At 38.5% G+C, this 14,744-nt stretch overlaps 1 protein-coding gene across 1 annotated transcript in view; it reads right to left on the reverse strand.

Moving 5' to 3' along the window:
* Positions 1-14,744, reverse strand: part of VIPR2 (vasoactive intestinal peptide receptor 2) — a 51,191-nt gene that overhangs the window by 14,144 nt on the left and 22,303 nt on the right. The window contains exons 5-8 of the mRNA XM_059839808.1: positions 8,960-9,057; positions 5,301-5,442; positions 2,410-2,560; positions 1,409-1,469 (exon numbers count right to left, since the gene is read on the reverse strand). Of these exons, the coding sequence (XP_059695791.1) occupies positions 1,409-1,469; positions 2,410-2,560; positions 5,301-5,442; positions 8,960-9,057 (452 nt within the window). The remainder of the gene's footprint in view (positions 1-1,408; positions 1,470-2,409; positions 2,561-5,300; positions 5,443-8,959; positions 9,058-14,744) is intronic.

Genomic DNA, 14,744 nt, shown 5'->3' on the forward strand with positions numbered 1-14,744 from the left:
TTGTGCTCCAGACCCTTCCCCAGCTCCATTGCCCTTCTCTGGACACTCTCCAGCACCTCAATGTCTTTCCTGCAGTGAATGGCCCAGAACTGGACACAGGTCTCAGGGTGTGGCCTCAAAGAAGCTGTGGATGTCCCATCCCTGGAAGTGCTCAAGGCTGGACCAGATGGGGCTCTGAGTAACCTGAGTGTGGCATCACTGCCCATGGCAGGAAGGGTTGGAACCAACTCCCAACCCAATGCACTCAATGATTCTATGAAATCAGCTAAAACATCAGGCACACTGGGCATTAGACATCCATTAGACATCACGGAGGATGTTGACCTTTGTGGGAACCAAGCTCAGTTTCACTTTGTGTAAGGACACTTCTCCAGTGTGCACTTAATGCTGACCTCTGGGTAGCAGGAAGATCTAAAGCAACTGACAGGTGAAATTGGAATGACACAATTTCTTGTGGGATATGTGGGTTCCAAGCCTGGAACCTGTTTGTGAAAATGTGAGACTGAACCTGAAATTTTGTCTGAAAAACTGAATATTTAATTTTCACCCTGGGCTCAGTACTTTTGATCCAAATACTTTTAAGTGCTCTGAAAGGTCAGTCAGATTACAGATTAATTACCCTTCAGACTTCCTCTGTAATCATAATGACAAAGGAAAAAGGAGTTTGCCTTTGGTTTACTTATTAGAGGTCTTGCAAAGAAAGCCTTGAAATTATGTAGGATATGATTTTTCAGTTAAACTACAGAAAAAAAATTGAAAAATAATCAAAAAAACAGGTTAAAAGAGGACTGTGCAAACTGTTTTTCCCCTAGTTAGGATGTTTTCCCATTCCTTGGGAGCAGCAGGATCAAGTCTGATTTTTCTACAAAATTCTTGTCTCAGTTCCCCTTCACATGCCAGGAGCCAGGCTTAGCTCTAGTTAGCTTTAGCTTTACCTGGCTTTGTGCATCTGACACAATCTTTCATCACTTCACTTTTGGGAATGTAATTTATATGTTCCCCAGGTTATCTGAACTTCAATTTTCTGAGTTCCCAGTTAGCAAATTAGAATGGCCAGGGCCTTCCTGCACACCTTGCAGCACTGAGCCCAAGGACCCCACTGCTGTTCCAAACATTACTTTGACCTCCCAAGCAGATAGCTCCAGATGTGGCTGTGCCAAGGGGTAACAGTAGTCATAACTCATCCCTGCTCTCTCCTGCTCTCTGAGTTGTTCAAATAAACATCAAGCATAAAGCACAGCTGAAGAGCTCCCAAACACCTGCCCTTTTATTGCCATCTCTGAAATTTCTGTTCTGTGCTTGTCCCCTCCAGAGCAGCAAACCACCTTCGTGTGAGCAACACCACACCCAAGGCAAGGATTGCACAGGCATGGGGGGAATTTAAACTTTCTCTCCCACAAACACTCACCCAGTGTCTTCTAGAATGATCCGTGTCACTGTCCATGTAATAATGAATATTGTAGGAATTCCTGAAAAATGCCAAAGATGTTTAGAGAATGATCACAAAAATGCAAGTCCACAGGAAGAAAGAAAAGAAAGTTCAGCCTGCTAGTAAGCAGTTATTCCCCAAATACACAGCATATATTAAACAGCTCAGTGAATGGAAGGAGAGGTCCATCTGATGATGGACAGCTACATGATTACATGTATACATCAGTAATGTATTACAAAGACTGCAGGGAAGTGAGTTTATTTCTCATAGAAATGCAGCCACAATTACTAATACACAAGAAAAAAGCGCCTTCTTAGGTTTCTTGCAAGGTGTCAGAGGGTCCTACAGGGAAATAGATACAATTTATGCATTCCCAATGCACCTCCAAGGACTGCAATATAAAATAGAAGTATAAATCATTTCATAAGGAACCTTGTCCACACACTGGTTTATTCCCATTTCCCAGCAACACCCGAATGTTTTATGACCCCCTATTATTGGAAGTATTAAAGTGTTCCATATAAATATCATGGCACTCTCTGAAAATGAAAGGAATATATGTATTTAAAACCAGATGGACAATATTATTGGGCTTTTCAAAAAGGAAAATTGCATAGCATAGCTCATGGCTATGCTATTAAAGTTAAGCTTTAATTTTCCTCACAAATTAGGACACCTGAATCATATGTTTTGCAGTGGCAGCCCTTGCACCAGAGCAACCCCTGGGTGTGGTGCAGATGGCACAGGTGAAAGCTGTGCCAGGGCTCAAGCCAGCAGTGAAGAACTGCTCCAGCAGCTTTGTCCCTGCTCTTTCCCATGCTGCAGCAGCTGTAACCTGTGCTGGAGCTGAGCTGAGCAATCTGTGAGTCTGAGGAGTCACCACCAGAGACAGCTCAGCTACCTCGGTATAAAACACTGAACCTGACCAGCACACACACAGAAAAAAGAGCATTACTGGGAGATGTGTAAGTTCTTACCCCATCCTATCAGCAGGTAGATAGTGAAGTGTCTGTTGGGGGAGAATATTAGCACAAGGAGAATGTGGAGGTAAAGTCCTTCTACTAAGAGCCAGTAAAAGTTTGCCATAACACCATACTGAAAAAACACCAGAATTGCCTTGCAGCCCACCTGAAAAATGAGAAGAAGGATCAAATTTATCACAGGAAAGATGCCATATTATTTTTATTACTACAGCCAAAAATCTTAGCTGTCTTTGTAGCATCAATAAACCAGGTCCAGTAGAAATTCTTATCTTCAGTCAAGCAAATTGCAACATTGTAAATGTTACTGTATATATTAAAAGAAAGTGAATTATTAAAAATTATTTAGATGTCTCTCATTGCTAATTCACTCAAAAAGTTTGGAAACTTCATAGGATAAATATAGAAAAATATGGTGGTTATCAATAAATGCACACTTTTGCAGCAGTTTGTTAATGAATAGCTATAAAATTAAATTATACTCTACTAGGAGTCTAATAAATGTAATAAAACCTCACATGGCATCCTAAAGCAGTAAAAGTTAACAAAGAAACTACTTCATGATTTTTCCAAAGCTAAATGTGAAACTCAGTGAAAAATATAACTTTATTTTATTAAGTCAGTAGACTTGGAAGAAAAAGTTGGCTGGACTTTTAAAAATAATGTTTTCCCTTTAGAAAATGTTTTTGAATTTCTTAGGTAACAAAACACGTAGACATATATCAAAAATTGTTGCTTATAGTCTGTGTGCTGCTCTTCAGAATTAATTTTCAGATGTCTGTGCTGCTGATGTTCCATGGTGCTGGCTGTTGCTACTTTGGTACTTCCCAATAGGAATCTGGGATGTGAGAATTGAATATGAAAATGTTCATATGGACTGAGAATGTGCCAAGAAATGTGATGATATGGTGAATGTAACAGACTACACAAACTGGACCAAAAAAAATCTCTAGTTTCTACCAGCTTTACTCACTTCTCCATTTTAAATCCCCTTCATACCTGCATTTTTCTGTTAAAGTTCCAAGTACACCAGGTACCTAAGCAGGTAACCTACTCATTTTCAATTATTAATTCCTCTCTCTAAACATAGATGTTTAATTAGAAGTGAGATGCAGTCACCAACTGCTAAGCCAGAAGGGCACAGACATCCTCAGGGAGACTTCTTTGTATCCATCAGTCCCCCAGGATGTCTCAGATACCTCCCAAGTAACATCCATGCCTGTGTACATGCTTATATAGAAAACTAAGGAAGAGTCCAAAGGCTTGAATTCATTTCACCTGATTTTATCTGCCTACAACCAAAGTTTGAAAGCTTGCTAACTTTGGTAAGACTGATGTTACCTCTAGAGTTTGGGATATCCACTGCAGATCAGCAATGGGCCAGGAAAATAAAATATGAATGAAATTAAGCATTTCAAAATGTGTGAAAAGTTGAAATTTTCAAGCAAGTTGAAATTTGCTTTTCTGCTTAGGACTCCTTACAATCAGATCAGCAGTGAAAATTTTGTAATCCTTTATAAATTCCAATATTCCCTTGTATTACATTCTTAATTTACATACCAGAACCCTGCATCAAAGTATTTTGCCTTCCTCCTGCAGGTACTCCTGTATTAGCTGTATTTGCAGATGCTGAACAGTGAAGGTATCTATCAGTAAAGTTAGGCAAAATTAATTCTCTGTGTAACCCAGAGCCAGGACCTACTCACAGAGCTTATGAACTGTGTGTTTTAGACCTCTGTGAGTGCACCAGAACTGTGGAACATCACACACACGTGAAAAAAGGGGAAAACCCCACGTGCTGTTATGTGTGAAAGGCAGCACCAAGCCAGTGCTGGACAGACAGACTGGCCTTGTCAGGCTGGTGCCAGATCATCCCACGTACAATGCAACAGAAATTAGCCAGCAGTCCACAAAAACTGACATATTTAAAAAGGAAAGTAGGCAAGAATAACTGCAGAATAAATGAAATTGCAGAAACGAAGTAGAATTTTGAGAGTCCACTGAAGAGTCTTTCAAGGACCTAAGAACTTCTGTTTACCCCTGCCAATTTGTCTGCTATCTACTTTGCCTAATTGGGGTCTACTAACTCAGTTCCTGTTTTTCTCCATTAGAAATATCCCAGATTATTAATTCCTATATACAGCTTGGTATTCACTGCTAAGAACTTCATGTTTTGGGACAATATGGCTTCACCAATACAAAAAACAAATATTTTACTTTTTTTTCTTACAAGTTTAAACTGTAGTTAATTAAAATTAGAAGGGATTTTTGACTAAAACAACAAGGTAGCAAATGGGGCATATCGTATAGAGGTCAGTTTTTTAACAGCAAGACTTGAGATTTTTTAAAACTCTGTACATGAAAATGGAGTAAACAAATCAGTTTGCCAAGAATGCAGATGATAACACTTCTGTCATAGCCCAGAAGTACTGAGGAGTTAATGAAGACAGCTCCTGCAAATATTTAATTTCCTGAGTTACTCCCTCCCTCCACTGATACCTGCTCAATTCCTGCACCCTTGATAAAGCTGCTGGAACACTTCCAGAGCATCTGCCTTTAATCACTCCCAGCTGATGGCACTCCTGTTTGTCTTCAACCCTCCCAGTAGATTAATACAGTGGCCATATTTATTCTGAGCTGTATCTGGTTATAACTGTCTTGGCTGATGACAAGTTGTCCTTCATGGACTTGCAAACAATGTTAAGGTCTCCTACTTGTGCTGCAACCTTCTTTATCTGGATATGTCTAAGCCTCCACTCTCCCAGTCATTATATTGTCTTCAGAACTGTCTACACTGAAATCTTGGTACTCCTAAATATTTAAAAGGATTAGAGAGGAAAATTCAGTGACAAAACCGTTATACCAGGTAGCAAAATGAGGTTTATTACCCATGAAGTTTGATCCTCTGGACAGTGAGCTGTGTTGGAGCTGGAATAGAGAATATCATCCTTGACTAAAACAGAGATTGCTCTTAGAATGAAAGAGAGGAACAGGTTCAGATGGATGTAGTTCCGGGTACAATGAAGTTTTCTAAAAAGAGATTTTAAAAGAAGCATTTTAGTTTATGAGGCAGAAACTGTTGAACAGACTTCTATCACTCTGTGGACATTTCTTAGCAATATGAACCTTGAGTAAGAGCACACTCTTTTCCGTCATTTTGTCAGTGCTGCCTTGCTGTTTTCTTTCATCTCTTGCTTCTGTTCAGCATCACAGATTATTTCTCTCACATTTTAACATCACATAATAAACTGACATAATAAGCTGACAATAAACATAGGCCATTGTGTTCTTCTGTGTGTGCACTCATTCCACTGTTTTTCTTACAAATACAACTTTGATTATCCTGGATATATTTCAGATGTGCTCTCACCTATTTGTTTCTGGTTTCATTCTTTTATTTAACTCCTTTAGTTTGCTATATAGTGACTTTTGATCCTCTGATGATGGTACATGCAGGAACAATTAAAAATGCATTCAGAACATTTGATCACCCATCCTTTCTATCCAATGAATTCAAAACTTCTTTAGTCATGTGAAAGCCTTACAAACAAATGACAGATAAAAGATTCCATGTAAGTGAATGAGTGTTCAGGGGAAGCAAGTTAGAAGTTGAGGGCTTTTCCCTTAAAATACTGTTCCTTCAAGATTTTCCTGTTTAAAATATTCTTTTTATAGAAAATCTCTAGAAAGCAAACTGCTAAGAGATTTTTGTGGTCACAACCAGCACCTTGAGCTGCATCTGGAAACAGACCAGAAGCCAAGGCATTTTAGCAAGCATAAGCAGTGAAAACATGAAGATGCAATAGGAGTCATGGCAGCGTGCAGTGACAATTTACAAGTATTCTTCCAGTTGTGATTTTTATCAAACATACACAATCCATTCTGAAATTACTGAAGCAAGGATAGTTACAGTGAGTGCAAGGAAATAAAGAACAGATCTGCCATGCTAGCCCTGAATTTGGCAAAGGACATAATACCAGGCTGAATTTTAAACAGCTGTCAAAAAATGCAGTGATTGCTGTGGCCATGCACATCCTTTGCTGAAATACCATTATTAAGCTGAACTGCATCACGTGTTCCTGTGGAATTCAGAAATACATGCAAGCTGCAAATATGAGGAGACTATTTTTCTTGAATAACTCATGTAGATGATTAGTTATTCATCCCATTCAGTAACTCAAATGATGAATGTTGAATATATACAAGGCTGTCAAACTAATATTCTGGAGTTAGTAGGCAGAAATTAATTCTTAATTCAACTCACTATGTTGGGAGGCCCCAACACTCCCTGCAAAAGATTCTTCTTGAAGGGGGGCTTAGAAGAACATATGTTGCCTCGTGAAAAAAAATTCTGGTTTTCCCTGACTCAGCTGAAAGCCTGGGGAAAAAAATATCTCCAGCTGGATATTTAAATTCAAGTTGAAATTTTTGAGTACACTTTTTAAATGCTTGATTTGTTAGTTACACCTGACTTCTGGTGGTGGGTGACATTCACATGTTTGTAATTCTCTGTATTAAATGTGGTTTTAGCTTTTAGCAGTTTTGATACTGCAATATTCTGCATTGGGATCTGCCTGGAGTATTTGCTGGTAGAAGGAGTATAACCATGACTGGCTCAATTAGTTTTTTTAAAAGGTATTCCAAACATAATTATGGGTTATGTATCTGCTCTGAAGGGTCTCTGAAGATTTTAGATATTGAGAAAATTTGATGGCAGACTGAAAGTCTTACAGAACTCACCACAGGAATATTTCATGAGAGGCATGAGGCTCTGACAAACAACATGCTGTTATTATGTATTATTTGTACTTCCTTTCTACCAAAACTGTGAGAGGCACTTTCTTGTCTTTCTTGGTCCTAAGTGGAGCAGAAAAGCTGTGTGAAGTTCATAATGGAGAATATAAAAGCTATTCTGTTAGACAGGTGGAAGTGATACATAAAGGCATGAAGGTGGAGGGATTGAGAAAAACTGTGATACAGGTAAGACCAGTAAAAAGTTCTTTTACTAGTTGAAGATTTAAATGTTATTTTACTAGTTGGATTGCCTTCAGTCTGAGAAAAGTCACAGAAATTAGGCAAAATCAGCAGGCAGTACTGCCTTTCCTAACACTGCCTAACAAAAACATTGCAGACCCAGCACAATTATCCACACCTTTACTACTGTGCTTGGAACTGGTGAGGTTTGTACCTCGAGCACCATGCTCAGTTCTGGGCCCTTCATTTCAGAAAGGACATTTTTAGGGTGCTGGAGGGTGTCCAGACAAGGGCAATGAAGCTGGTGAAGGGTCTTGCCAACATGTCTTGTGCAGAGCAGCTGAGGGAACTGGCATTGTTTTGTCTGGAGAAGAGGAGGCTCGGGGGAGCCCTCATTGCTCTCTACAACCACCTGAAAGGAGGGTGCAGCCAGGGGGGGGCTGGCGCCTTCTGCCATGATTCAAGTGAAAGGATGAGAGGAAATGGCCTTTAGTTGCATCAGAGAGGTTCAGATTAGGTATTAGACAAAAAAATTCACTGAAAGAGTGGTTACGCATTGGAATGAGCTGCCCAGGGAGGTAGTGGAGTCAACTGTTTTTGAAATTATTCAAAAGGTGTTTGGATGCAGCACTTGGGGACATGGTTTAAGGGTGATGATTATGGCAGTGAGTAGATGATCTTTCAGCCCTGCTGATTCAGTGATTTGGTGATTCTGGGATTTACAGCTGGACAAATTAGTGATTGCCTTTGATTACAGTACCCCTGGAAAGCTTGGAAGCTTCTGCAAAACGTGGCTGCACTCCTGTTTTGTATTTGCTGGGAAATGTCCTGATGAAGGCAGGAATGATGAATCCCACTCCATGTTCTCAGAAGGCTAATTTATTACTTTATAATGCTATATTATATTAAAAATACTATACTATACTAAAGACTACAGAAAGGATACTTACTGAATGCTAAAAAGATAATAATGAAAACTCTTGACTCTTTAAAGAGTCTTGACAGAGCTTGGCCCCAATTGGCGAAAGAGTCAAAACAACTCACACCAGAGTCCAATGAAACAATCACCTGTGGGTAAACAATCTCCAAACACATTCCAAAGGAGCAAAACACAGAAGAAGCAAATGAGATAAGAATTGTTTTCCTGTTCTCTGAGGCTTCTCAGCTTCCGAGGAGAAAAATCCTGGGCAAAGGGATTTTTTTCAGAGAAAGTGAATGCCACACTCCAGTGGTGAGATCAGCATCCAAGTAATTCTCAAGAGCAGTTCAAGGTGTTGATTTTAATAATCAAATAGAAAATGCTTTATGTAATCATTCCTAAATTATTGTTCTTTCTTACATGGGCTGTAATGCCTGAAAATTTGTAAAACGCTTTGAAAGTTGTTATTTAAAATGATAAAAAATTGTTATATAAGATGATCGTTGCTAGTAAAAATCTAGTCAGCATTACATTACTGTCAGCTGTTTAACTGCAAAAAGTGTAAACTCAATGCATTTTCTAAATAGATGAGCAATCAGTCAACAGTTAAAGATGTCTTATCATTGTTAATATTTACTCATGAAAAACACATACCTGAAAAGGCAAAGAATTATACTTCCTGTTGTAAGAGCAATCAGAGATACACTGTGTCCAAGGGTATAAATTGCTTTCACCCTCACATAGAAGTTGACCTGCACAGAAAAATATAAATGCAGAAACTCATAACTGATCCATCAAATTGTCTGTGAAATGATGTAATTGTCCATTAAATAGCTCTGAAAGCTATAGCATGATTTTCATTCTTTGCTCTACAGTACATGATTAGAATGTTATATCTCTATTCCAACACATTTTGCAAGGCAACATCTCAAGACAATTGACTTCAGTAGAAAACTCAGCCTCAGGAACCCAAAACTTAGACACACAGTCTGGTACCATTCCAGTTGATTATACCATGTCAATGAGGTCAAATAAAGTATCAGATTCATCAATTTCCATGAACACAATCAAACTGGTAAGAGCAAGTCAGTTTGAAAGACTGGATTATCTCTAAAAGAGATAATTTCCCTCAGTCTTTCTGCTCTAGAGTACTTTGTAATGCAGCTATACATGAATTTAATTTTAAAGACATGTTTAAGTCTCATTATTTTCTCATTCTAAATTTTCAAATACTTTATTAAATGGTGACACAAACCCTTTCGTTAGTAAAGTTACTTGCTAAGACTTGGAAAGGAAGTTTTTCAACAGAGGAAAAGCAGGCTGAAATGCACAGTCTGCTGATTAACTGGATATATCTGTAAACTCACCAGCTACACACTACATTAAGTCCTATTCTGAATAACAACATCAGGGAAAAATAGGGCCAAATATTTTCAGAATTAAACTTCTTCTCCATTTATGCCAAAAAGGAAGTCATTAGACTGACGTTAGTTTCCACTCATGCTAAATAAAATATTAAGACAGTGAAGTTTTTTTATTACATTATGAAATTAAAGATTTTAAAAGCAACACAGAACATGCTACATCTAAGAGACAGAATTTCAATATTTAGTGCATGTGGTTATCATTTGCCTTCCCAAATGAGGCTGGTAAAAAGTAGCAAGGAAGCAACACTTTAAAGTAAACTAACATAGCCAAAGGAATCTCAAATTACATTAGTGTGTTTATTTTTATAGCGCTCAAAAGGCCAAGTAAGAAGGTTATTTTAGTAATCACAATTCATGATGAAATTAGCTGAACAATACCTTTGTAAACATTACACAGATATGGAAAAGGCAAAATGAAATTTGAAATGAATGAAGACTCTTGCAACTGCTCTGTTGTAGATTTGGTTAAAGTGGAAAAATATGGGAAGCAACTGCCATGGATCTTAAGTGCATTCATAGCAACTCTTTTGTTGTTATATATTTCAACCATGAGACTGTAGAATAAGAGAGTCCTTTGTACTTTGGTATAAAGTAGCTGTTCAAACTGCATTTGGATGATTGAGACATGCCGAACAAGAAAGCTGCACTGGTTTAATTTTTTCATAATTCCACACCATTTTGAAAATTCTGTCCAGCTTTGATTTCAGGAAAACTCCACTGACTGAGACTCTTGGAACTAGAAATTAAAATTGGTTTCAGAATTCCTAAATGAAGGAAGAAAAGGTGGAAACCCTGCATGAAGTTACTGAAAAAGCATCAGTTGTCCAGCCCCCAGTGCTGTAACACTGCCTTGAATTTATCTTCTGGCCATGTCCTCTGAGCTTGACGGGAACTGCCAGGCTGCTGCACCTGAAGAGACTCTGTCACTTTGTGATGCTAGGGAGAGCAGAAGAGATTGTCTTCTGCCAGAAAAAACCACACTATTTCATGTAATGTTTCTGGCATTCTGTACACACTCATGACCCCTACAACAAATAGTCTGGCTAAAACCAAAAGAAGAACCCCGTGTAGATTTAGCCCAGCATACAGCTGTCAGCATCAGCAGGACTGAGTCTCTCTGCTGGCCATTCCTTGGCCAAACAGATGAATGGGAAATAAATGCATGGAACTATGTCAGGATTGAAGTTAACCAGCCAAGAGTGCTTGGACATAACCTCAATAATGACGATTTTCATTTTACTCAGGCTAGGCATGAGAAAATAAGAAATAATTACACAGTTGAAATTATTTTATCATATGATAATAATTATCCTTATTCTACACTTGAAATGGTAGAAAAGAACACCTTTCCCTTTTTCTCAGGCATTTTAGTGGTTTAGTTTTATAAGGGACAGAAATCTTAGATGCTACAAATTTTTCCACTGGTCAAGAATTAATCCTGCATCTCAAACTGTTGCAAAGGTAAGTAACCACTAAATCATTTTTAATCCATTACATCAAAAATTACAATTATTGAAATTCATGTGCTTTGATTTTCCAAAAAAATTAGATGATTAGAATGCTTTAGATTATTAGCATGAAGCACTTTATCAGACTCAGCACCAAAGATGATGTAGTCATACTGCTCCTCACATTTCCTGTATGAACATAAAAGATCTGCCTTAATTTGCCTGTAAGACCTCTATAACTCCTAGTGACTCCACAAAAATAAAACACCATTAGTAAATGGTGTTCTCAAATCATATGTCAGTTAAACACACAAACTCCATAAAGACAAAGAATTAAATTGCACATTGTGCTGTGGCAATTGAAAACCAGGAAATTCATTAGACCAATATTGATTTAGTCACAGCTATTAAATATTTGTCACTCATCTGTATTTTAGCTAGTACCCTTTAGAAACAAACTCTTTGTATTTCATTGGTGCAAAAGAAACAGGAAAAGCAATGCCAAATCTGATATCACAAAAACCAGGGAGTTTTATACAAAATGGGATATCTCATTTATTTCTTACTGCTCTGTGTGAACCATAATTACCCATGTCTCAAGAAATATTTACCCATGTCTCAAGAAACATTTACCCATGTCTCAAGTAACATTAAACCTCTAAATTTAAAATATAAATTTGCAAAATTGTCGGGAATAAAAAGACTGCAACAAGGGCATGGATTGACCAAAAGAGAATTTCAGAAATTATATTTTCAATATATTTTAACACAGAATAAATATTATAACCCCTCAGATTTTATAGGTCTTTTCAAAGGAAAAACTGATTCAAGTCTTAGACATGAAATTGAAATCCCATTATGCAATTGAAATGACATGAACTTTTCTGCAGGTCTAACAAAATCAGAACATAGTAGTAACAGCTGGCCGCTGCAAAACATTCACACAATTATTTATCTATGCTGACTCCAAAACTGGAATATAACTATTTCTTTTTAAACTTCTGAGGAAAATACTAAAATTACAACCACTAAACCAAAGTCATTAGGTGGTTAGGCACAGAAAAAAAATCAGTGGCTCATGATTTTCACAAAAAAATAGTGGAAATGGTTACAGGAAGTGTAAATGTTTTCTAAAGAGCTAATCCTAAAATGTTTCCTCTTTTTTGTGGCTACTTAATGTTAATAGGTTTTAAAAGGGCATAAACCCCTACACATAAAATGAAATGAGATTAGTACAGGTTTGCCTGACTTAAGTTCAATAAACTTTTTGTAAAGTCTATTTTTAGGCACACTTGTGTTTTGTTTTCTTAGAAGACACCTGCTTCTGCTAATGTTTCCTTTAAATTTAGTTTTGTGTTATTTTTACTAAGTTCAGGAGACAGAATTCTTCTGTTTATTTATGAAATAGCACAGAAGAGCAGAGACACTTCCTAGGCAAAGCTGTGACCCGGCAGATCTGCCAACCTCAGCCTTGGTTTGGAAGGACCTCTAGGGGTGAGAAGGGACCTCAGTGCTGGAGGAGAAAACGCTGGAGAATGTTAAGGGCTTGATTCTTTATCCAAAGGAGTTTTGCTGTTGACCAGAAATCACCCTTAATGCAAAAGAAAAGCCCTCAAATTTTTATTAATTTCATTCAGAAATATAATTTATCATCGCTAAGGAATATATGACCATTATCATACCAACTGACTCTTCATTTTATTTATTCTGTGGGCTAATATAATCCTGTAATACTGCATGTAAGAGTTTCCTCTTTACAGATATAATTAAGTACAACTGCATTAAAATTTGTGATCCTAAATTTTCATTATTCATGTGTCAATATTTGAATATTTCATAATATTTGAATATTCATACTCGAACATATCACAAAATCTTAAACTGTACCATGTAAAATTTGAAATGGGCCTAGCAAATGAGTTCAGTGCCTTAGAAACACTGAAATGAGCAAATGAACATAGAAATGGAGTAAGGAACCCTAGTTATTCCCTTCTGCAAAATTAACTTCAACAAGGCAGTAGCCATTTTTAAAATCTTGTACTTATACAAGAATAAATATAAACTGAGATAAAGAGATGGATTACATGTTGTGGAAAATTTAATTTTCTCTTAAAGGACACCTACACATTTTAAAATTATGTATGTAAAGAAGAATAAAATTTACTAAAAGACATGTAATAAAATTGGTATTCCTCATGGTATTTAATAATCTTTATACAATTAATTAAGGATATGCTTTTTCTGAAATTTGTCCTTCAATTCACTTTGAGCCCAAACACCACCCAGAAAAAAGATGAGATCAGCAGTGCCATAAGTATCTCTTAGTAATAGTGGCATCATTAATTTTAATTATGCCAGTCAGAATGCCTTCTTATTCGAAGCTCCCTAACCATAGTGAGAGAGATGACAACTTTAAAAATGCACAAACTTCCACATTTTCCTGTGAATGTGTATCAGCAGATGTATCTGTGAATGTGAACACTTATGGATTGGAATTTAGCAGTTTATTAATATTCTGCAATTAAAGCAAATTCCCTCTGTACTCTACAAGAGAGAATATCAGCTAATATTCAGTCCTAGTCCTCACTTGAAGTCAATGGAAGATTTTTGCACTTATTTTAAGGAATTCTGATCTCTTAATCACACCTCATGGAAAATTATTAATGAAAAAATCATCATGACGTAAAGAAATTTAGCATGACTTACAGGCATGAGGAAAAACACTGGTAGGTGTCTGCCCGGTGTCAGATTTTGGTGAGAGGCAAGGGCTCAGTTTAGACTCAGTGCAAACAATGCATTATTCCAGAGCAATGACCCACTCCACGGAGAGCAGCAATGCATCTGTTGTCTGAAGGCAGCTGCAGCAGGCCCTGCTCGGGTCACTGCCCGCACTGCCCCAGCTCCCCTTGTCTGGGGAGGTGTTCCTGCTGCTCACCCAGGGTGATGGGAACACTCCAGGAATTGGGCAAATGGAGGATGCTGCTTCCATGAACGACTGGGGCCAGGGACAAGCTCCCCGTGCTCCCTTGAGGAGCCAGCCCGGAGCCACAACCTTGGCTTAGGTGGAGCAGAAATCTCACCCGCCCCCAGAGGCCTTTGCGCTCGTATGCTGATTTCTCCCACCCCATTGGCCCTTCCCCTTTGCTCCGCCCCTGCACCCATACCCTATTGGTTCTACAGTTTTGTCCCACCCCTCCCTTTTCCCATATAAACCCTTGTTTTCCCTGGCATTTTTGGCCCTGGCACCCTCCCCCGAGGGCCCTGCTCTCAGTAAAGGCTATTAGTCTGTGCAGGGCTGGGCAAGGCTCCTGTCTCTTCCTCTGTGTTGCCCAGAAAAAGCTGAAGCAGAACCTTGCTCCCTGGGCTGAGAAGGACGTGCCTGTGCCCCTGAGCCCTTCTCAGGACGTGCCTGTGCCCCTGAGCCCTTCTCAGGACGTGCCTGTGCCCCTGAGCCCTTCTCAGGACGTGCCTGTGTCCCTGAGCCCTTCTCAGGACGTGCCTGTGTCCCTGAGCCCTTCTCAGGACGTGCCTGTGCCCCTGAGCCCTTCTCAGGACGTGCCTGTG

The sequence above is a fragment of the Haemorhous mexicanus genome, chromosome 1 (assembly GCF_027477595.1).
Source record: "Haemorhous mexicanus isolate bHaeMex1 chromosome 1, bHaeMex1.pri, whole genome shotgun sequence".
Lineage (NCBI taxonomy): Eukaryota > Metazoa > Chordata > Aves > Passeriformes > Fringillidae > Haemorhous > Haemorhous mexicanus.